Source organism: Mycteria americana, chromosome 5, assembly GCF_035582795.1.
Source record: "Mycteria americana isolate JAX WOST 10 ecotype Jacksonville Zoo and Gardens chromosome 5, USCA_MyAme_1.0, whole genome shotgun sequence".
NCBI classification, from domain to species: domain Eukaryota; kingdom Metazoa; phylum Chordata; class Aves; order Ciconiiformes; family Ciconiidae; genus Mycteria; species Mycteria americana.
The window spans coordinates 43,694,470-43,718,353 of NC_134369.1; the positions used below are offsets into that span (position 1 = coordinate 43,694,470).

The window sequence follows — 23,884 nt, forward strand, 5'->3', positions numbered from 1 at the left end:
CATTAGTGCTTGCTCAGTCAGTGAGCTCAAAATAGATTTGCTAGGGTGTTGCATGATCCACTATACTCATATTGAATAATTATAAGCTACCTTTGCTTTTCTTAAACAGCATGATGCCTCCTGAGGAGGTGTACTATAAGATCACCATCTTCTAGAATAATGATCTTTACTTGTCTGATGAGATAAGCCTGAATGTAAGCATTTGCTTGTTGCTCTAATGTATCAGTCAGCAGACCTTCTGAAAACTAAGCAAAGAATTGAGATGTCTCCTTGTGGCTTAACTCTGGTGGGCAACTGAGCACCACGCAGCTGCTCGCTCCCCCCTGGTTGGGATGGGGAAGGGAATTAGAAGGGTAAAAGTGCAAGAACTTGTGGGTTGAGATAAAGACAGTTTAATAGGGAAAGCAAAAGCCGTGCACACAAGCAAAGCAAACCAAGGAATTCATTCACTCCTTCCCATGGGCAGGCAGGTGTTCAGCCATCTCCAGGAAAGCAGGGCTCCATCACGCGTAACGGTTACTTGGGAAGACAAACACCATCACTCCGAACATCCCCCCCCTTCCTTCTTCATCCCAAAGCTTTATATGCTGAGCATGATGCCATGTGGTATGGAATAGCCCTGTGGTCAGCTGGGGTCAGCTGTTCCGGCTGTGTCCCCTCCCAATTTCTTGTGCACCCCCAGCCTCCTCGCTGGTGGGGTGGTGTGAGAAGCAGAAGAGACCTTGACTGTGTGTAGGCACTGCTCAGCAATAACTAAAATATCTCTGTGTTATCATCGCTGTTTTCATCACAAATCCAAAGCATAACACCATGCAAGCTACTATGAAGAAATTTAACTCAATCCCAGCCAAAACCATATCTATAGCTCTGTACATACTTTCTGTGTTGCAACTAACCTATGGCCACCATTGAATGGCTATGTCGGGCTTTCTAGAGGAAAAGAATGGAGTAACTCAGTTACCTTGTCAGGATAGTCTGCAAGGCATGATTTTTCTCGGGGGGGGGGTGGGTGGGGGGGTGGTGGTGTTTAAAAAAAAAATTACAAAATGCAGAAGATTCATCCTGATGACCTCAACATCATTCTTCCCCACATGAGTAACAATCCAGCCTTCAGACCAGTCCTAGAACTCTTTTAATCACAATCTTCTGTAATGTTGCCATGAATTTGCATGTGTCTGCCTTTTCCAGTGCCCTACTTGTATCCTACCAGAAAAGGCATTTTATTGATACTTCATTGGTGCTCTATTGATCTTATTGATCTGATTTTGTAAGTTCAGAGGAACATAGCACCCTTTTATTTAGGGCCATCAAGCTTACTGAAAAGTTGTAAACAAGCATATTTTATTGATCTCTTAGCATAGGTGGCATAGTATTGCTGTGTGTTGCGATTTTAAGAAATCTGTGGTGTGTTGGATTTTTGGAGCCTTATGGTAGGCATCTGATAACAGAGAAGGAAGTGTTAACTCTACTCTGAAAGCAATGGGAATTAGAGATGTTGGTGAGATCTCATTAAGCTAAATCTTCTTTACATGTTATATTTTAGAAGATCTTCATGAGACCCAAGGCGAAGGAGGAGGAATGCCTGTTGCTTTTGATGAGACAAGGGTGATTACCAGAGCCCACTGAAGCACTTTAGATTTGAGATAGTCTTAAGAATGCTTTTTAGCGGTAGGCAAACAGTGGGGTGCTCTGCAGTATTTTGTATTACTTTGAGAATATGCAGAACATTATAGCCAGGATATACAGCAGGTTGTGAATTGTTCTTTTGCATTGTATAAATTTGATTAAATCTTGCTGCTTGGAGCAGTTTATAGTGCTTGTTGTTAACCAAAGAAAATAAGATCCAGTTTTCATAAAATGAAACTCTACCATTGAGAAATAAACAGTGCATGTGTTTTAACAACAGAGAGGCCCCTTTGGCTACTCTGTAGGTCAGTGTTTGTGTACTCACAGCAACTCTCCTATTTTACCCACTGAGGTGAAGAAGAGGGAGATTTCTGAACGTGTGTCTGTTCTGTGAGATTAGTATGTCTACCTGGGCTCTATACAGAAGAAACCATCCATGCAGGTAGTGGATGTTGATGTTAACCTCTGCATATTTGACTGACGTAGTGGAGAGCACTTGGATTGAACTGAGAAGTGGCACAGTATTTTGGTGAACTTTCTCAGAATAAATGTGTCTTCCATTCTTCTTACCCTCCAGTTCCTGGTCCTGATGTGCTGAGCGGTCAAGGATTGGCCTCCCCTTTTTGTTTTCTTTTGTTTTTTCTTAAAATTGTTCCTATTGCATGGTAAAAATGAAGCAGACCTTGAATCTGCAGTGATATATGCTGTTGTAGATACTTTTTTCCTGTTTGTTTTTTTAAAACCCTCTCATAGGTAAATATGTAGTCATTTTTCTCAAGACTTCTAACAGTATTATAACTTGTGGCAGTACATATGTTGTTTATAAGGACACCAAAGCAGTGCCTAGAGATGGCTCTAGGCTGAAGTTCAAATGTCATCAACCTCTTCATAACAAAACTATCTTACTGCAGGGGGAAGAAATAAGACTGTCATTCCTAGAAATGTGGTTAGACAGTACAATGCCACCAGAATAAACCCTGACTAAACACTGAAAAGAGCTGTGCAAGTAGAGTTGTATTACACTGGTGCAGTGCATCAGTCCAAGCCCATCTCTTTTCCCGTAGCAGTTCCATAGTCGTTCCTGAATGCAATAGTCATGCAAGTGACTTGTTTAGCTTCCTATTTTGTTCTTTTTGATTTGTAAACCAAAACATCCAATTTATTTTCAGCCTTATTTCTATAAAATTACATGGCTTGAATGCCCACTTACTTGATTGCTTGAAAGCTTTCATCTCTAGGGTTTAGCTGTTTAATTTGCGTGCTCTTGGGTGTTATTTTGTCTGAATTTGGAGTTCAGCTTTGAATGCACTGCATTATATTCGCATTGTTTTTATTTTACTATCTATATATATTTTACTTTGGGTGCATCAAAGGTTGCTGTCAAAATATGTATTATAATATAATTTTATTGCTTAAAGTATTCTTTCTATTTTCTGCTGGTTCCTGCCTGTGCATGCTCTTAAAATAAACCAGCTAGACCAAATAAAAATCCTTTTGTTCTTTTGTGTGTGTGTGTGCCATTTTGAGATAAGGTTTGGACTTAGATGGCAGAGACTAAAAAGAGGAGTTTTTGACTTTTGCGAGGTTTTGTTTTGAATGTGCTCTTTTTTTTTTGTTTACTTTCTGCTTACTTGCCAGCAGAACAATTACAATTATTCCACCCCCTTTTTTTTCTTGACACTGGATAGCATAGGAATATAGAGCATGACAAGGACATTACCTCTGCTATGTTCAAATAAGCATCTTTTGTTCCTACAGAAATTTTAGAAGTCCTGCAGACTTCTGCCAGTCTGAAGAAATCCAGGACTTCTCACCTGGAGCTGTTGACAGCACGTAGCTTAGGGGTGGCTTTATTTGGTACCTCTCCTCTGAGGTTCCAAAGCAGACTTAATACAAGGGGAAGAATTCCCCAAAATACTGGTGTGTTAATGGGAACAATCCTCTGATTCATGAGATTAGTGAATAGCATAGTTTAAAAAAAAAATTTAAAATCCCATAGTGTTGTAGGACTTTGATTTTGTTCTGATGTAAATGACTCGGCATTTAGCGAAGTATGCAGAAGTAGAAGGCTGCCTAATAGGGGATTTATGCCTCGCAGCATGGGGATTTCATACAAATAGATGAGTCAGTTTCGGCAGCACAAAGTGACATTATATTATGGGTAAATGCATTGTTATTCTGGCAAAAGATGAATGGTATCAGTAAAATGTAACAACCTAAGAAAAAGTGGGGCCAGGTTCTTGGGTAGAATAGATAAATGCATATATATATTGAAGGGATGAGGGGGAAAAATAGATAAATGCTTTTAACAGAGAGGGAAAACTGCTCTGAAAAGGAAAAAAGACTGTGTAAGCTTATTTCTTAAAAAAAAACCTAAAAACAAAACCCAAAACCAACTCTCCCCCAAAAAAACCCTTGTTTGCTTCTGTTTTAGAAAATCTAATGAGGCCCCTTAAGAACTATGGAATCGCATGGTGAGCATATGTTTTAATTTAAATCAAGTTTTTTTACAGATGTACTTGGTATTGTGCTGGAAAGCCTAAGTTTTTGCTTTGTTGTTTCAGCATGTCTATGGGTTTCTTGATAGAAGAGACTGTCCCGGTTGTGTGGAGAGGGCTCATGGTAATGTCAGCTGTTGAGAAATTGTTGAGACAGGTAAGGACTTAGGTACATATTTGTGTTTCAAACTAATCGCTTATTTTAAAATGCATTTAACTGACACATGAGCATCCATGATGTTATTTCATATATTAGTGGTGAGCATTTTTGTATCTTGGTCGTCTTAAATTCTTAAGAATTTAATCTTAACTTCAGGTAAGAGAGAAAGTTGACACTTTTTGCATTTACCTATCCCCTTCAAATAGAGCTGTTGTTCCATGCATTTGAGTGAATCACCCCAGTTTGCCTTCCTTCTCATTCCTTTTTATGTTTCTTTATGCAATTGTTTAAAAAAAAAAAAAGGGGGCATGTTGAAGTTGCCTAAGGATTTGAATGTATAGGTATCTATGCATATCTACAGCTGTATTCCCTTATGTGCTTATTAATTCACCAGCACTAAGAATTCTTGGATGGCATTTGACATATGACAGGTACAAGAAAATCATTAGATACCATCTCTGTGTAATGCAGATAGGTTGTTAGTTAATAAATTTCCTGGCATATGGAAGCAGGGTGGCTTTTTTATTTCTTGACAGATTATTTTTTTTTTTCCCCCCTTGTTATTGTGAATAGATCTGTGAAATTCTAATGAGACAAACAGCTGAAAAAATGCATTAAGGTTGCATGTTTAGACTTTGAAGTGACCCAGGTTGTTCACAGCTGACATCCATTCCAGGGACTTAATGTATACAGCTTGGAGGTCACTAGGTTTCTGTATGTCTTCTGTAAATGCCTCTAAATCTTGTACTCCTTTAATGACTGAAAAGAATATTCCCTCCCGCACCCCCCCGCCTTTTTCCATTTGTACTGAATTCTCATCTAACACAGACTTTGGAATAGTGGCAATCATTGCCCTAGTCAGAAAAGCTGTGTGTCTGCCAAAATTTCAGGAAGAACATCTTTGTCTAGATTTGGCCTTTAAAAATAAGGGGTATCCATGCCAATAGCTGTAGAAGGCTGTTCTGACCTGTTGTGTGTTGCATTGCGTTGGCCAGGCTCACAAAGACTAGAGCCTAAAACCTCAAAGGTAGAGCTAAAGTTAGCACCTGCTGTATTGGCGTACTCGACCGTGGGAGACTGAAGACTGGCAGGCACTCCAGTGCTGTTACTTCAATCAGTAGTATCCCCAGATGGGAAGCATGTGCCAGCATCCTTGTGGAGGGTACGGATGATGCCGTGTAACGAGCTCATTGCTCCCTAGCAACCAACGAAGCAGTTACGTGCTGGCCGATCGTGCTGTAGGAATGAGACAGAGTCCATTAGTGCTCGGGGCATCAGTGATTTCTCTGACGGTGGAACCGGAATTCTGAAAGAGGAAGGCTTTACAGCTAAATTTCTTCTCCCCAGAAGCATTTTGCTTCTGCATGAAGACCAGGGTAGTCTTAAATCTGTGCTGGAAAAAGTTCTTTGCCTCTCCTCCTTCAAAGAAGCTCACAGATCACAGGGAGAACCAGCAGGTTCCACCTCCATACAGGTGGTTTTTAGAAAATGACTAATAAATTTTCCGGACTAACACAAGTTATTTTGGTTTTAAAAACTGTAATCTCCCTTCTGACATAGTTACTAGTCAGTCTCAAGAAGGAGTTAACTGTAGAACCAATAGTGTTATAGCTGTGGACACCTAAAGAAGAGAGGACCACAGCATGCGATGATGTTTTTCAAGATACTGTCATTCCATTTTATATTAGAAATAGTTTTGTGAACTGTTGGGGGCTTTGAAATTTTTCCTTGTTTTCTCTTTTATCTGTTCTGGTTGGTCTTAGCTATTAGCCTTTGTTTGACAGGATAAAGTTGCTTGCAAGAGTAAAATACTTCTGCTTGTATTTAACTTTCTAAAACCATGTTCTTAAGAAATAGCTGCTCTACCTCTATAGCTACATATAAACCATTTAAATTAGCTCCCTAATCTAGATTTATAGTATAATATAAGTGTAAGGAGCTTGTGTGCATTCAGACAAGCTGATAAAATATTAAGTTCTTAAAATAGTTAAGTCAGCCAGATAGAAAACACAGAGGTTCCCAGACTTTTGCATTAAAAACACTGGTGGTATTTTATAATGGTGTTTATTGTTAGGTGGTGGAGGGTTTTTTTTGTTTGTTTTAAGAGCGTCAAGACTATGCTTTCACTCTGTAAATAACTTTGGATGCTTGTTTGGTTTTTTCCATATGAACAAATCTGTTTTCCAGAGTTTATCATGCTTCAGATGCTCCAATAAGGCATTGAAGGGCTTAGTTTCCAAATTCATTAACTTATTAACTCATAATTGGTCTGCGCTTGTAATGAGTATTTTAATGCTTCTCTTGCACTTGCAACTTATTTAAATTTCTGGAATTCTTACTTTGGAAAATACATTTGTTAAATATATACATTATGTGCTTTCTTATATACCTACTGTGTGTAACCTCACTCTTTGTAATATGTGTATATTTGTTCTTCTCTGGTTTTACTTCTTTGGTGGATGAATGGCTTTTCAGCACAATCCAGAGTCCAACCTCATTTTTCTCTCTTTTCACTTCTACTTGTTTATGGCCAGGATGTACATTGCTTTTCAGATGAAACACCACCTTTTAAATCCAGGCTCTCCTTTTGCCAGATGTCTAGTCTGAGAAGCTACCTTTGTTCTTGTGTGTTGTATGGTGTCAGACTGGGAGATAACAGGCAATAATATTGAAGACCAAAATTAGTGCTTGGTGTTTCTCTGGTAATCTGTATCTCACGAGCAAGGATGGTTTTCTGGAACACATCATTTTCCTTAAACAGAGTTTGAAGGAAGTGTCCCTTATAATAGAAAATAGAGTTAACAGTTTAGTATACTATGTTACATACATTACATATATATTGATGTATGTGTATCGGATCAATATATAAATGAAAATATATAGCATACTGATTCTATAATGTATCCTACTTTAATAAAAGTATCGCTCAATAGAAAAGAAGGAGAGGGATGAAGGTAAGTTATTGAAAGAACAAGAAATACATAAGGAAATGATTTTTCACCTGTAGCAAAAGTGAATTACAAACAGTAAGGGAATATTTGATTCTATATAAACATATTCATAACTCTTTCAGTTAAATTTATCTCTAGTTTACATGTCTTGAAATTATCCAAAGTTTTGTTGTGGCTGAGAAGTGACTTCTTTGTTCACGTAATTAGATGTATTGTAGGCCCGTTTACACTGCAGGGTGATCTTTTCTCTCATCTTGGTTTTAACTCTTCCCATTTCCCTGCCACAGTTACCTTCATGTGAAAAATCATTCACCTCTGTTAACGCTTCCTTTGAATCTTGCCTGTAGGTGAGATAAAGAGAGTGTTTTATTTTTGTTTACTTGAGTTTTTTAAAATATTGTTCTTTTCTCTGATGATATCGTTAAAGCCGAGGTAAGGAAGTTTTGATAGTTTTCCAGTGTCATCTGTAGCACTAGGCTTTTTCTGTTCAGTTTTCACTTAAAATACATTTCAGAAGCTGCCTGCTCGTCTGTATAGTCCCTTTCAGCACTCGTTCCTTTACTCTGTGTGTGTCTTCACTTAGTGCTATGGTACTTTGTTCAGACTGAACAAGCTACCCCAAAATGCATCATCTTAGTATATTTATTGTGGGAGTGACTTCTGATTAACCTTTTGGGTAAGTAGCGTAAAGATACGAATTTTTTGAGAGTTATCTAAAGCCTGTACTTTAACAGTAACGTGTCTGAAAAGCTCTGTTGAAATAAGTGTGAAGTATGCAGCTAAGAACCTTAGGAATATAAAGACTATTTAAAAAAAAAAAAGGCAAGTGAAACTTGTTCGCTGGTTTAAACTGCTTTTGCAACAAAGATTTTAAATGGTCATCACCACTGTCCCATATAGTCTGTATGGTAAGTTTTCTAGCACCATTCTCATTTCTGTCTGAGGACACCTTGACAGTTCAGTGGCAAAGAAGCAATTAGAAGGGTACAGGTCCAATCCTGAACTGATCCAGGAGCAGCATGACTGGCTGCTGTACGTCCTGGAGTATATTGTGGCAATTGTTCTGCCAAAAGGTTGGAGGAGAGGAAGTGGCACTGCGTTGGCTGCCAGTTTAATAGCTGCTGTAGTCATAGGCGCAATACACATGGAGCGTGTTTCTTGTTTAGGCAGTAATCAGTAAAACTTCTAATATGAATGATAGTAAGTATTGGTTTCTCTGATCTTCACACTCTATCTTATTCTACATGTGTTATCAAGTTGAAATACCAACAGAGAAGGAAAAAAACTGACTATGCAGTGGGTATGATAGCTTTTCTATTAAAAAAAAAAATCAAAAAAAATGGGACTACAGGTAAAATACAAGTGCATATTTCAGCATGTAGTGTTCTTGTATCTTTGTCATATCAATAAAGTTGTATCACTATTAGAAGCAAGCATTACCTACACAACATGGATTATAGATGTCAGCAATTCTGTTAAGTGCAAACAGTCCCCTTGGAACTAGCCCAAAAATCTGCTCTCTTTTCAAGGCAGGGGTCTCTGGTTGATTAACATCCTTAACAGGATTTCTTACCCTGACATGACATTTTAACCTATGTTTTTGCAGGCTAGTCAGATCTTACATGGCAAGACTCTTGTATTTCTTCCTTATCATGCTCCTCTAGAGTATCAGGAGCATTTTGTGCATTGGCAGCATCCTTGGTATAGTATGGCTATAAAGTAGAGCCTCAGTGCTGTTAAGTGTATTGTGAGCTCTAAAGGTTCCTTAGATGTACCTGATAAGGATGAACACATTTTCCCAGAAAGACAATGAAGATTTTCCTGGACTGGCTCGATTCAAATGAGTCCCTAAAATACTCTTCTTATTATCTAATTGTAATTCCTCCATGTCTTTCTTGCTGCTTCTTTTAGCACCACTTTAGTGCCTCTATTTTATAAAAGGTATGTATTGAAAGAAAATTAAAATAAAACAAAGTTTCACTGGGAAAGTTATAATTGGAAAGGAAAGAATACAGGGAAGCAAATTATATAAAACTTCCAATGCAGAGCAGTTGCACATGAGCAAAAGGAGGGCCTTGCACTCTGAAGCATGGACAGGCTTTATCCCCTGCAGATTCATGTTGAAAACCATGAATTCAGCAGAAGAATGATCAAAATTATTTTATTAGCTCAACCCAAAGCTGAATAGGGCTGTAGTCTGAAGATCCAGTCTTGTCCTTTAAAAAAAACCCTTCTAACTGAGTTTATGCAGTTATTACAATTGTACGTAATTTTGAAAGTTTGGCTAGAGATGGAGATTTTGTGTGCTACTTTCCTTCTGAAGCTGTCTTCTACTAAGAGAACTGCTTCGAAACCAGCACTTGCCAGAGGTAATGGTAGTAGTATAGTCGAGTGTGTAGTTGAATGTGTATGTGTGAATATATGTACTCAGACCTTTTTTTGTAGCATAATTCTCTGATACTTAGTTATCATACATAAGTAGTTGTACAGTATCATATGTTATTGGGAATAGGGAAGATACAGACAGATGGATAAATTATCTTTGAAATACTGAGCAGACTGTGGGTTGTGAGGTCTGGGATATTTCAAGAGCCTCCATGAAAAAGCTGCCATAAAAGCAACAGTGGAGTGAATGGAACAGTAAAAATTTGTGTTTAAAGATTTGGGATTAGAGTAACTTGGAAACTTGGAATATTTAATTCTTGGAGAGCAAAGACTATGGAGGCTATATTGTTGTGGGTTTTTGATCATTGCCTAAAGTGGCCCATCTCTATAGAGAAATTATAGATGTTCAATACTATTTTTGTTTGACATACATTAGTTAGTAAATTATTATGTGCAGTTGCTACTGTTTGAGAAGTGTATATGTAGTTATTGGTATTCGCCTTTCCACCATTTAAACTGGAGAGGTTGCATATGTGGATTTGGGGACAATTTTTCTTTAAATGTGGTTTATTTTAGGTATACGTTAATGCTGCGCTTGGGAAGACAAGAAAAATAGATAAGGTATTGAGAGCAAATGTATTTATGTATTTATATCTGGTAAAATAGCTACCACCCTGCCATTGACTGGTTTACTTTGCATGTTCTGTGCAGCAAAATGTTCTGTATATGGTGTCTGTAGACATCAGTCTGATCTCATTTATCATGTGTGTTTTTAACATGCTTTGTTAAATCTCATAAATTCTTCAGCATATAAATTTTCACAGTTTTGTACTGTGTTGTTTGCCTGCATACATAAATACATTTCTTACAAACAGAACAATGGAGGAACTAGGGGAAACCATTCCAAATTAGAAGGAATGATGTGTATTTGATTTGGAAGCAATACACGACAAGAACATTGTCAGTAAGGTAGTTGGGTACTACGTGCTGAGCCGTTCTGCCTGATTGATTAGCATGGTTTACTAAGAGTTGTCCTTCGGCTTCTGTTTGTGTCCACATACTGTCTTTTGCCTTACATTTTGGCGACCATGGAAATTTCATTCTGTGTTTATACAGTATTCAGCACTGTAGTGAGTTTCTTGAGAGATGCACAGAAATACAAAGACTAGTATTTACAACTTCCAAGTAAGTCTAAACTTCTTCCTTTGATACTTTTCATATTTATGAAATAAATTTATTATACTTTTTTTTTTCTATTGAGCACAATATATTTTGTGTCTCAGGTTTCCAAAGTATATGTGTACGTGTCAATGATATAAAATCTGTTAAGAATGCCTAAGATCAATGTAAACGTATCACTGGCATTCACCACAACTAATATTCATCAGAACCTAAATGTCTCTTGCAGATATAGGCACAATTGCTTAACTTGTGATGGTACATGCTACCTTGCATATATATTCTCCAGCAAAGAGCCATCAAGGTGATGAGGGGGATGAAGCATGTAATATGTGAAGGGACACTGAGAGAACTGGGTTTTTTTTGGTTTTGAGAAGGTTAAAGGGAGCTATGAACTGCTGTCTTCAACTACCTAATGGGTATGTACAGAGAAGATGAAGACAGATGCTTCCTGGATGTGCACGGTGGTAGCACAAGAGGTAATGAATGCAAGTTGCACTATATAATAAGAAATGTGAGGGGATGGGAGGGGATTTGTTTGTTTGGTTGTTTTTTTTACAGCGAAAGCAATCACACATCAGAACGGGTTGCCTGGAGAGATTCTAGAATCTCTCTTCTGGAAGATATTCAGAACTCAGCTGAGCAAGACTGTGAGTAACCTGCTCTAAGTTGATCCTACTTTGAGCAGCAAGGTGGACCAGACAGATAACCTTCTGAGGTCCCTTCAAACCTAGGTCGTTCTGTGAATCTGGGATTAGTGCTAAAATTGGTGTTGCACCGCCTGTTTGACTATCGGTATATAACTCCATTAAAGCCTACAGCTCAAAAAGGAGAAAATGGTTCTGCCTTCTACAGAGATCACTGGTTAGAGCACTCAGTCAAAACCTAAACTGAAATGCAGGTGCCTCTCTAATATGAGTGCCTTAATCACTAAACTAAACAGTTATGCTAGCTCATCTCTCTTGCTTAAGTGAATATACAATTAAGTCTTGCAATCAAATGAGCAAGTTTCAACATAATGACTGAGGGCATCCTTTCCTCAGTAGCATTTCCAGTCAGTTGGCCAGTCTCTGTAGACTTTAGAGGTGCTGATCCAGATCCCTGTAGGCAGAGACATAAAAATCGAACCCAAATAAGCCTTATCTCTTGAATGACCAGCCTTAATATGACCTATGAAATAAAAAAAAAAAAGTAGATAAATATATATATTTTTTTCCTGTCATACTTCTTGTTTTGACAGAAGTACCTTGATCTAGGAGAGGTTTAAAAACAAGGATTCTAGGCTTGTGTGCGTTTATGTGCTCTCAGGCATCTTCGAATTGAGTAGCAATGCCATAAAGAAGGTTGTGCTGGAGACTTACAGCAATTTTTTGCTTTAGCTGAGTAGTTCACTGCCTAGGAAGCATACCTTTATGAAACTCAGTCTAAGGTATCTGGCCCTCCTCTGCAGTGCATGGAGAACCATAGGTTGAAAGGTTTGGTGTGGGGTTTTTTTTTGGTGGTGGTTTTTGGGTTTTTTTTTTTTTTTTTTTTTTTTTAAATCTTGCTATCAGTGTTGGCCTTGAGTATTTTACAGTCTAAATTGGAGAAAGAAAAATTCAAAGATGGCAGCAAAAGACATCTTAAAATAAGAAGTTACACGTATAGAATAAATCTTTTATGGCCAAATTTTTTAGAAGAAAGCTTGAAGAAAGACAAGCAGGAGTGAGTTCAGGAATAGCCTCTGGAGACATGGATTTCAAGGGTAGCATGTTTTTAAGTGTTTGCTAAACAGGAATACTGGTGGTACTTACTTACATGAAAAATTTCAAAATATGGACTACAGTAGATACCTAATGCCACTCTTCTGTTCTTTTCCACTAATAAAGGAGTAAAGTTCCAATTTTGCTGGGTTTCATCACTTAACATGGTAAATGTCATTGAGGGATTGCTCAAAGTTAAAATTATTATTAGCGTGGGCAAAAAACTGTCTCTGATCAGTATAAAATTAGTGAGACAGTATATTGGTCAATGAGAGGGAGCAGCAAAATGGGATTTAGCAGAGAATGACACATATTGGGTCAGGAGGAAGATGACAATAACAAGTTGATGGCTCTGATTTTTTTGCAGCTATGTTTTGAATGAATTGAAAGGATCCCCAGAATAGTAATAGTGAGTCAATGATGAAAATTATTCTTATTGTAAATGTAAAGAGCAAGTGAAGAAAAAGCACTCAGTGAAGCCAGAAGATTTCTTTTTTTTGAGTGTGGATTTTATTTTTAAGACTTTTTGGTTTAGGAGGGGCACTCTATCAAGAGATTATCATTGAAGGCATTTAACTTGCATTATGGCAGTAAGTTTTCAAGAGAGGAAAAGAGTGAGATGCTACAATGGGAAATTGTAGCAAAGGTGGTAAGAAACATGAATAGCTGTTAGTATTTTTTTTTTTAACCTTTTAATACACATTTAAGAGTCTATGCACACTCGTCTGTTGATCAACAGGGTAGGTGTACCTAAAGTGTATATGCTAAATGCAGGTTAATATTGTTTCCCTCTTTCTATTTTTTGTGTTTTGGCAACATCTTCCATTTGAGAATTTTTGCTAATTTCAAAATTGACTTGTGTTTTACAATATTCATGTATTTATCCAGTCTGCAAGTAATTGAGGAGTTGAGGCAGATAGTCTGTAGCAGGATATTTACAGTTTACATTTCATAGAGGTAAACAAAGCTGTGCTTGTATTATAAACTACAAAGATGTGTTTATACTTTGCAGTACATAATTCTAAAATACAGTAGTCTCACCAGGTGTCACTACAGTGAAAAATTTGCCAGCATTTCAGCAATTAAAAAATATTTCTTCTGTTTTGAGTTCTCTTAGCCTGAGGTGGGCATAGAGATTGTTAGTTCATGCTAAAGTCTCCTACTTTACAGTTTGGAAAAAAAAAAAAAAAAAGTTGAGACATCACTGCTCTTCAGAACAGTAAAGAGCAGTTGCTTCTTTAGGGAGTTGGGATCCTTTTCTATTTTTGTGATCCAAAGTACGAAAATGAAAAGATCCAGACATTTCATCCCTACACATAAGGTCATTGATATTATGTATTTGTTCTATTTAGAAAGGTCAGGATCTGCTCTAGGGATATCTTGAAAAGGGGAACAACACTCAACAATAAATAGTGGCCAAACTTCGCAGCGCTAAGACTGCACTTTGATATGCTACTAAGACTGCATCTGCAGCTGGCAGACAGTAAACAACAACTCTGAATGCTTGTGAGATTTTTTTTTTTTCCCCTTAAATCTTTAATAAGCTTTCATTTACAGCAAGGAAGGTTAATTGGCATCCCTCATTTTATCGCTGAAATTAAGGAAACTATTTCAAGGGCAAGATAAGCAGATGACCCACTCATACCTTATAAAAGGATTTGTTTTAAAAAATGCTTATACTGATTTTTGGTTACATTTATTTTGCTAAGACTAAAGGATAAATAAACTAATTTCTTCTCATCCAGAGCCTGCTGAAATCAATGGAAATCTTGACACTAATTTCTACAGCATGCTTTAGTTGTAATGTTGATGTTTAGAAAAGCCTGTTACAGGAATTTGCATAATCATCACTAATTTGCTCAAATGCTGATAGTCACCTTGAAAGGTCCTGTCTGTCCAGAGAGAGCTGCCTTAACCAGTCCCAATCAGTATGTACATATTTAAGGGAAATTATTGTACGTCCTGGAGATCAGAAGCTAAACATGGATTCAGGGACGTACTGCAGCCGAAAACACAGCAGGCTCCTTCTTTCCACCCCTCTGTCCCCCAGGTTAACTCCCTATGGAGTTAGAGTGTTCCTGCCGTCATCCAGGTGCAATATATCCCTTTGACTTGAGTGCTCCTGTATGTTTTGGGACGGGTATGATTGAATGCATATGGGCTTGATTCTTTCTTTTTGTTTCCGGCTGAAGCTACAAAACCTGTTCTGTTGCCTTTCTTCTCTTAATGAAGGAAGCAGGATCTATATGGATCCCTGTAGCTTTATTGGCTTGTGTTAGCAGCTGATATGAAAAGGGATTATAGTCTCTACAAGGAATTGACAATCACAGAAAGAAGTGTTAGGAAAGCCAGAAGAAAACAAAAATATTAGCCAACAACTTACTGCTGAACTGGAAGCGTTTGCAGTAAATGTATTTTAACTGTCTTTGAGGATTAAAAAAAAAAAAGCCTAGCAACATAGTGAGAATGTATTTACAGCAAACATTTCTTGGCCTGGTTCCTCAGCTGTCATGGTTATGACTGTGCAGCTACTGCTGCTGTGGGAACAGGCTATGAGAGTATTTTCTTTGCTCTGCTTCCAGTAGTCTCATCTCTCGCGCAGATTACACAGGTATGCATGTGTCTGCCCTCCTTTGCATAAAACAGAACAAATGCAAAACATGCAGCAGTTTTGCTGGGTTTGTTGACTAGACAGGAAGAAATGGTAGAGAGCTCATGGTGTCTCAAAATGGCTGTGCTGGAGCTAGAACTGATTTTTTTTTTTGCATTTTTCTTTTTTTTTTTCTTTTTTTTTTTTTTTTCTTTTTTCCCCTTGAGCTTTTAAAGAAAACTGTTTTGAGGTTTAAGGTTTCTCTGCAACGAAGTTCAGAACTTTGTGCCTAAATGGCATCCAGCTTAATTCATGGAAATAGGTGGCGATTTAAGCATGTTCTTAAGTATTTGCTAAACAGAAATACCGGTGGTAGAGGAACTAAGAAAAGACAAGGCACTATTTGTTTTCTTTTCTAAATGAAGCTTGCATTATTTGTGTGAGACTTTTCAAAAACTAGTAGACACCTAGTAGACACCTAATGCCACTCTTCTCTAATACATTCTCTATTCTTTTCCACTAATAGAGGAGTCTGTTATTTCTTTCTTGCTGCTGTAGGCTAGATGATAAAAGGGACATGGGTATTGCTGTGCTGAACATTGCAGTGCCTCAGAAGTAGGTGCCCTGCCTGCAGGAATGGAAAGTTAAACCAAAGCCTAGGCTGGAGCCACTGCATACCTGGGATGTTGGGAATACATTGCTTGTTGTTCCCAGTGGTACTGAGGTTACTTTCCCCTCCTGGATTTACCTTCATACTCTTTGGCAGTGCCTTAGCAGAATAGGTGCAGTATCTTAGAGTGCTGAAGTTTAGAGCTTGGTGTGGAATAAGTGGAAATTAATGGTATAAGTCAAAGTTGGTAGGTTCACCGGCTGGAAATGAACAATACTGAAGATGTTGAGCGAGAGGGCTATTAGGAAAAGCCTGTGGGATATGTCTCACTTTCTGTCTCTGTCCTGCATTTCAGCACCCAATTGTAGCCTGTATAGGACAGCTCTGTGGAGCTCAGATTTAGAGCCAAAATCTAGTATCTTCTGTTAGGTGCCAAGACCTTTCTTTCGGTTTAACTTGACAGGCTTATTCGCTGTTCATAATAACAGCCTGGGAAGTTTCCATAACTATTCAGCCAGGACATGGGAGCTGCAAGTTCAGTTACTTTCTCAGTTTAGCATTTAAGCCTCTATTTCCTGCTGGCCAGGAGAGTGCCCTGAAATCACATACAGCAGTCATCCTTCTGCTCTACAGCCAGGGATGCAAGATTCCTGGGGCCAGGACTAGACGTGTGAAGGGGGAGCATGACCAGTGCTATGCAGGAAGTTCAGGAAATCTGAAGTTTCAGCTTTCCAGGTTAATACCTCAGCTACTGGCCTTATATATAGGGTCCTGGTTGCTTCGATGGCTTTTACGTTCTTGATTGTACAGTGGTCCAGGTAAATGCCACCTGCCTGAGAAAATGAAACTCACATCTTCCAGTTCATGGATAGGTTCTCTCTAATCATGTCTAATTATGATATTAAACAGCTGCAATTATAACAGCAGAACCACAGGCTTTGTTTTGGTTTGTTTTTAATGGCCACAAGCGCTCAGCTTTGTGTTGGGTTCGGTGTTATCACTGGCAAGTGCATTTAGAGCATGCCTGCTAGATTGGGCCTGTAAGGCTTGCTCCTTTCTCACAAATGTGTGTGTAATTAATGGATCCCAAATGGGCTTCTGGTTGAAACTTGGTGCTCAGTGGAGATTTTGGTATTTCCCTTCCTGAGTAGTCAAGATCTTTAGGAGAATTTTTAGCGTTGCTTCTGAATGCATAGGTGGAGCTCACCAAAGCTGCTTTTTAAGGGTTTTTATTTTTCCATTTTTTCAGCATTTCTTTTTCTTCTTTTTGATCAAAACAAAAGTGAAACTTCCCCACCCCTAAACATTGATACATTGTTTAGCATTATACACTAATTTTACTTAGTGAATAAACTATGAATATAACTATATAAACAGCTTCTAAAAATTAATATTGAAGTAATATATGTTAAACTGATTGCACAGAGTTGTTTTTTTTAATAATCTGTTTGGCATTCTGACCATTGGAAGCTGACAGACTGATCCTTCACTCACACCATCCTCCCATATCTCTTTTGCTCCCAGAAGATAACTGCAGATATCCAAGAATAGCAGCAGTTTTTGTACCAGTATTTTTTGTAGAAAGTGGTTATTTCTCACATACCAAGTGATTGACACAAATGTAAAGTAATTGTGCTTAAGGTACCAGAGATTAGTGTCTGTTCCCCCCCCGCTCCTTCCTAACAAAGAAAAACCCCCAGTTTTCTGTACTGTTTATGAAGCTGCAATAGATGTTTCTCCTCTTAAAGTGTTTTGCTCCCTCAACAGTATCTTTTAAAAGAAGGCGTATGTTCTCCCAGCAAAATGATGCCTTTGGAATACAGCTCTTTTATTATGCAACTAAAGTAGTTGCCCATTTTAAGTACTTTTTCTGCTAGATGTAAACAGTTTTTTCTGTATAAAAAACATGAAGTAAGAATTAGAGCTAAACAAAAATCTGGGAAGCAAATGAAAATATGAAGACTGTCCCATGCTTGGCAGTAATCACTGAATGTCCCTGAAATTCATGGTATCAGCACCTTCAGCAAATTATTTTAATTAGGTTTAGAATACAAGTAACACTTTTAGTTTATTGTTGCAGATTCATAACTGAGGGCACTGGTAAATGCAAAAACGTGGTTCTGTGGGCACAGAAATTATTTTGGCGATCTATATGTGATGCTTTCACAGATTATCTGTTGTCTAATTCATAGTAAATGCATAGTAAATTACTGCTCTATGAATAAGACCTTCAGCACATCTTGAAATTGTGGGAATGTTATGTGTGCAACTGCAAAATGTGTACAATTTTAAAATTGTATTTACTTTTACATCTTGTCTGTGTCTTTAATGCACTTTCTGTGTTGCATTCTTCGTAAGGACAGCCTATATGCAGTTGTTCTTGCTCCTTTCTGACCTAAAGCCATTTCTTTTAACAGAGAACATATACCAACTTCACGGTCACAGTCCCATGGTCAAGAATCCCAGCGAGTCAGTGATATGCTCTGCTTGCTCTCACACGTGTTCTCACTTACTTACACTCTTTTTTCACGCTCTCTCATCCTCTTGAATCTTCCTGTGGGATTGAAAGGTTCTATATTTTGTGCAACCTTGTTGTGACTTCTTGTTTCTCATTGGGTGTATTGATTGTTGTGCTCCAAGGTAATTCAAGCAGACTCTCCAATGCTAGTTTCATTAGCAAGGTTAGACTATCTTGAATTCAGTGACTGGGGAGGATATGCTTGTGAATTTTAAGTCCAGAAAGTTTGGAGGATGGAGTTTTGTCCATATTTATGAAAAACAGGTTATTTAAAAAAGATAAAATAACATTTCATTATTGAAAATGAATGTTTCACCTCAAGGCTACTTACTCTGAGATCTGATAACATCTCACCAGACAAAAAACCAAGTCCTGTATTGAGATTTACTGTCTTTTGGCCTCAGTTCAGCGATCTGCATCTAATTGGTTCTATTCCAGTTTTTATATTGCACAGTTTATGGTAATATTGGAGGGTTTTCTTCAGTGGCATCTTAAGTGACTTGAATAACATCTATCATGTTATTTTCTTCTGTAATCCTTTTTCTGAAGGCCTTAGACCATCCTCTGTAGAAGTTCCATCTTCTGTACAAAAAAGTGTTATACATTATACTTAAGAAACAGAATTTTCTGACCTTTTTAATCTAATGATTTTTAAGCACTAATTTAAAATCAATGTCTCAATGATGGGCATGAAATGATGCCTATATTAGACTGTTGGTACCCCAGTAAGGACTTTATTAATTTTCCTCATTGTACCAGAATATGAACTGAAGTTTAAGGAAGTTAAATGACGTATGAAGAGAATTAGGGACATTGCTTTCCATTGCATAACTCAAGCATTAAGTCTTAAACTATATATCAGCTTTTAACATCATTACAGAAATATTGGCTAAAATAAGTATGGGTGGTGGGCTTAATAAGCTTCTCCCTTTTGATATTTGTTGCCAACACTTGTAATGTTTCCTTCTGTTGTTATTGTAGGGAAAATCTGAATCAGGCAGCATATATAAATTGTATGAGCTTAAATTGGATCCTGACAATACTGCCTTAAAAATGTGTGTTGACTTTGGATTTGATAGCTCAGCAATGCTGATGCCTTTGTGTATTAGTAGGGAGAGCTCAAAGAGAATATATAGTTTAGATGACGTGCTTAACATAGCTGCATCAACCTGGTGATTAGTTTAATTAGGTGATGTGATGCTAGCCCACTTTTTTCTGATTTGTTTACATTTATATTACTTTACTTGTGTGCTTAATTTTATTGCTAGAAGGCATAAGAATAGAAACTTGCCTAGTTCCATATTTCTTTTCCAGTCATCATTATTCAGCAGCTGAACTACAGACAGTTCTATATCATAGAACAGGACAAAAAAGATGGTGCATTTCTGAAGAAAAGTTTCTGCAAATTATGTAGTGCAGACTGTTTGTGGGTCAAGGGTGGAGAGCAGCAGATCAACGATCAACCTCAAGACTAACTACATAATAAAAGTTTGCTCCTCAACGTGTCATATTTTACAGAACAAGTGCTTTGAGTCCCCGAGAAATGGGAATCTCAGCTTACAATGGCTCTTCGTAGTAACAACTCAATCCTGGTGGAAGTTTTCTATACGCAGTAGTGCTGATGCAGTCTCCATCAGTTGTGCTGGGGATGCACAAAAGTATTCCTTTTCAGTCGTCCCCAGAGACTGTCCCTGGACTGCTGCGGCCATGCCAGGCTGTCCCACAGCTGTGTGCCATCTTCCCTTCAGGCTGACACAGCGTTGACTGGGCTTTCTGAAGTTTAGCAGGAGCCTGGTGTTGAGTGCCCTCCCTCAGTCTCCTGGGACGCCCTGTAGAGAATAACCTCTTTTATTGTCATCTTCTGGGAGTTTTTTAGTTCTGTAGGTTATATAGGTGAAGGTGACAGAAACTTCAGGCTACTGCATTTGCCTTCAGTTCTTAACAGTGCTAAAAGTCATTAGGAAGGAGGAGGCCAGTTTATCTTTTGGTGGTTGAATTAAACAGGACTCTGGCTTCCTTCCTAGGTACTTGTTTCTAAAAGTTACTCTTAGTCTATATGGAGAAAGAATATTCTCTTTATGGAAATCTTTGGAGCAAGCTGTTCTTATGCTTCACCTCAATTTCTCTCTGAACTTGGCAGAACAAGCTGCTCAGAAATACCTTAGAGGGACTTTGAACTGTTGCAGTGCATCTGTTTTTCATGGTGTTAGATTACAAGTCTTCGAGATTGGTTAAGCATCCGAGGACAAGTCAAAGGGGCAGTCGTCTTTGTTCAGAAAGTGTCGAGCTGTATTAAGCACTATGGAATATCCTGCTATGGTATAAGTAGTTATTTCACTACCAGAGAGAAAGTTTCTGTAGGGACTAAAAATCTTAGCTTTTATGTCTAGGGAATGTCTCCTTTATCAAATATTTGTGAGAATAAGTAAAAATATTTTTTTATTAAAATGCCATGTTTCATTATACTATTCCTAAATTATCTGTTTTCTTACATCATGGAACTACTTATTTGTTCCCAATGTCTGTGTATGCTTAAGCAGAATCCTTAATTTTTCAAGGAAATATTTTTAAATATTTGTTTTATCTTGCAGGAACAAATGTAAATATCTGTGAACAGTTATATACACATACATACTCAGTTAACAACAGAATTTCTTACTGTATTTTGTTCAGCTGTTTGGCTGTATTAACTCATCTATATATACAACAAGGTGGTTAGGAGGAGGGCGATAAGGCAGGAATAGACCTTAAGCTGCCTGCAATGTAGCTCTAGGTACTTTTCTGATACTGGTGTTCAGAGCCTGGCTGGCTGCTGCCAAGTCTGCACCTGCAGTGCTGCTTGATTGAAACTCTACATGTATTCCTCTTAATAAGAACAAATAAACAATATATTCTGTTATTTACCAAACACCAGGATTACTTCAAAACCACCAGTAGCAATCCCTCCTCTGTGCTAATATTCTGTCATTTCTGCCTCATGCACAGAGGATGCTCAGGCTTCATTCCTCAGCAGAAATGCCACTATATCTCTATGCTCTACCTTGGGTTTAAGTTGCTATTTGGAACCCTTACTCAAAATGCATATCTGGTATTTTGATTATGAATTGTCACATAAACAGAGTGATTGATTAAAGTAATTTACACAGAAGCATTTGTGGTGTTTCTGAGCAAGGGAAAATAGAAGCACATGGCACTTAATTACATTGCTTAACAATAAACAAGTTAAACCATTTAAAAAAAAGATGAATGCCATACTTAAGAAAAGTGCAATTACATTTCTATGGTTTGAAATGTTTTACACACTGTATATATTAGAGGGGCAAAGATATTAACACTTCGGTACATGCAAAGGTGCTGACAGATTTCAGATGCTACAAGGCAGGCTTTTGTAACCGCTGTCCGCTTATTGCTTGCAAAGGGAACTCGTTTAATGTAATGTGCTGTTAATCTGAGCTCATTTACTTGTATGCAACCACATTTGCATACATACATCTCAGAACTGATTGAGAACATGAGGACTAGTGGTCCTGATTTGGTAAATTGTTGCATATAAACAGGATTTGCATTCAAATTAGTGTTTTATATCACAGCCTGATTATACATCCCATTTTAATAATGTTGAATGAATGGTAGTGGTAGATTTCAGAAAGCCACTCCTCTGATTATATGTTCCAATTCTAAATTTAATTAAAAATGTCTGTCTTCCCCTTTTTTCTCCTTTGCTGAAATTTAGTAACAGACCTGGAGTTTCTTCTCCCATTAAATAACGTGTATGCATCTATAACAAATCATTATACCTTCCAAATTACATTCAATAATTTGTCTAATAAAAGACTGTCGTACTGCTTGTGTATTCCTGTGGGAGGGTGATAGAAGAGCAACTGAACCCCACAGTGTTCATCATCTACTTCTTGCAGAATAGAAGAGGATAAGTCTACAGAGAGAAATGGGATGAGGTGCAGAGTTCCCCAACTGAAGTCTGAGCAAGTCTGTATGTCCAGAGGACACTGTTCACTACTGGGCAAAAATGCTACCTCAGTTCTTTTCAGCAATTATAGCTACATCATTGTGGTGCAGCTCTCCATTCTCACCCTTATTATAAAAAAGAAGATAATAAAATTATTCTAAAAAAGAAGATAATGATTCTAAAAAAGAAGATAATAAAATTGTGAGGATAACTGTTCGACTACATCCAAAATAAAAACCAAGGTTAGTTTTAATGAGGAGCAGTTTTCCAATCTAGTTTGCCATCTGACTTCCACCAGTTCAGCGCCACAGCAGTGGCATAACTCAGAGGTGTGTGGAGGGTAGTTCTCCCATATTCAATGCTTGCACACCTAGGCATCTTCGCTGTTGCCTTTTCTGAACTGGTGCGACAAAAGCCTGTCTTCCGTCCTACTCTGTACAGCAGCAACACATCCTCTCAACTGCTGCTGGGATGGTACAGCTTCTCCATTTTTCTGTGCTCAGATTTATAAGTATTATAGTGGAGCACAGTTAATTTCCTGAAGACAGCTCATTTCTTTTTTCAATCCATGAGTTTGAAGAAAATATATGAAATAAGATGGTTTCAGTGCCATAAATTAAGTAAAGCATTATAACCTAATTGCCCTATGTTAACAGAGTATTTTTTCTGTTGCCTAGCAATGAGATTTACCTTGAGATTCACCATGTGCTTAAGATTCCATTATTAATGTCTGTTTTCAGAGGTGTGTAACTAATAAAAATCATTACTTGTAGGGCAATCCAGAAAGTGCATGTTGAAAGTTCTTTTTGTTGTTATGGGATCACTTACGAAGGAAGCTTGAGGCAGAAAGCTCTGGTGCCCTCTGATTTCTCTACTCCTTCTCCCATTCTACTATACATGGTAAATTTTGAAAGTAACTTCTTGAGCAACAATTGCTTTGTGTGTTTTTGAAGCAGTAAGCTGTTTATAAAAGCGTTCTTTTACTGTAAAGGTTATATATGGAGATGTTTTTACCAAGGCGGCTACCTCTGCTTAGAAGAGCACCAACTGTTTTGTGCTTCCCCACGAAAGTGAATGCCTAGGAAAGGATTTGAGCATTGGCCGTTGAGGTCTTCTCCATTAGCATTCCACACAGTAGTAGAATAGGTCTAGATGTTTTCTTTGGGGAACTGTAGTGCTTGCTAGGTAGGAGAATCACATGGAGTGTGATGAAGGGCACTAGTGCTTGAAGAGGGAAGTATAGGACAGGCCCAGAAAATCACCTTGTTCTGCAAGAGGAGCTAGCTTAAAGTTAGGGCCAGCAAGTATATGCAAAATGAGACAGCTTTTAGCTATGGGAAAAAAAAAAATAGTGTATTTATTTTTTATTCCAGTTATCTCTGATAAGGGTGGATTGGATTGTCTTGCACTACTCTATGAGGCAGTGTTGTACCTAAAAGGACTTGAAGTTGAGCTCGTGGAGGAAAGGGCTGAAAACTACTCAATATCCAAGTTTTTTCAAGAACCAAATGTTTTTGGCAGACAAAGTGATTGGAAACTGTGTCAGAATGATAGTAGTGCTATGCCACTCATAGGTGTGTTTCAGGACTGCATCTTGCCGCAAGGCAGAAAGCAAAAAATCAGTTTATTCATAGTTTCTGTAGAAGTATTTAAGGAAG

At 37.9% G+C, this 23,884-nt stretch overlaps 1 protein-coding gene across 8 annotated transcripts in view; it reads left to right on the forward strand.

Moving 5' to 3' along the window:
* The window catches only part of NUBPL (NUBP iron-sulfur cluster assembly factor, mitochondrial), a 92,475-nt gene that overhangs the window by 29,919 nt on the left and 38,672 nt on the right, over positions 1 to 23,884 (forward strand). For 7 of the 8 annotated variants that reach the window (XM_075503111.1, XM_075503108.1, XM_075503113.1 and 4 more), the window contains 2 exons: positions 4,061 to 4,100; positions 4,191 to 4,281. In XM_075503111.1, the coding sequence (XP_075359226.1) occupies positions 4,061 to 4,100; positions 4,191 to 4,281 (131 nt within the window). The remainder of the gene's footprint in view (positions 1 to 4,060; positions 4,101 to 4,190; positions 4,282 to 23,884) is intronic. The other variant, XM_075503116.1, reaches the window with a different exon arrangement.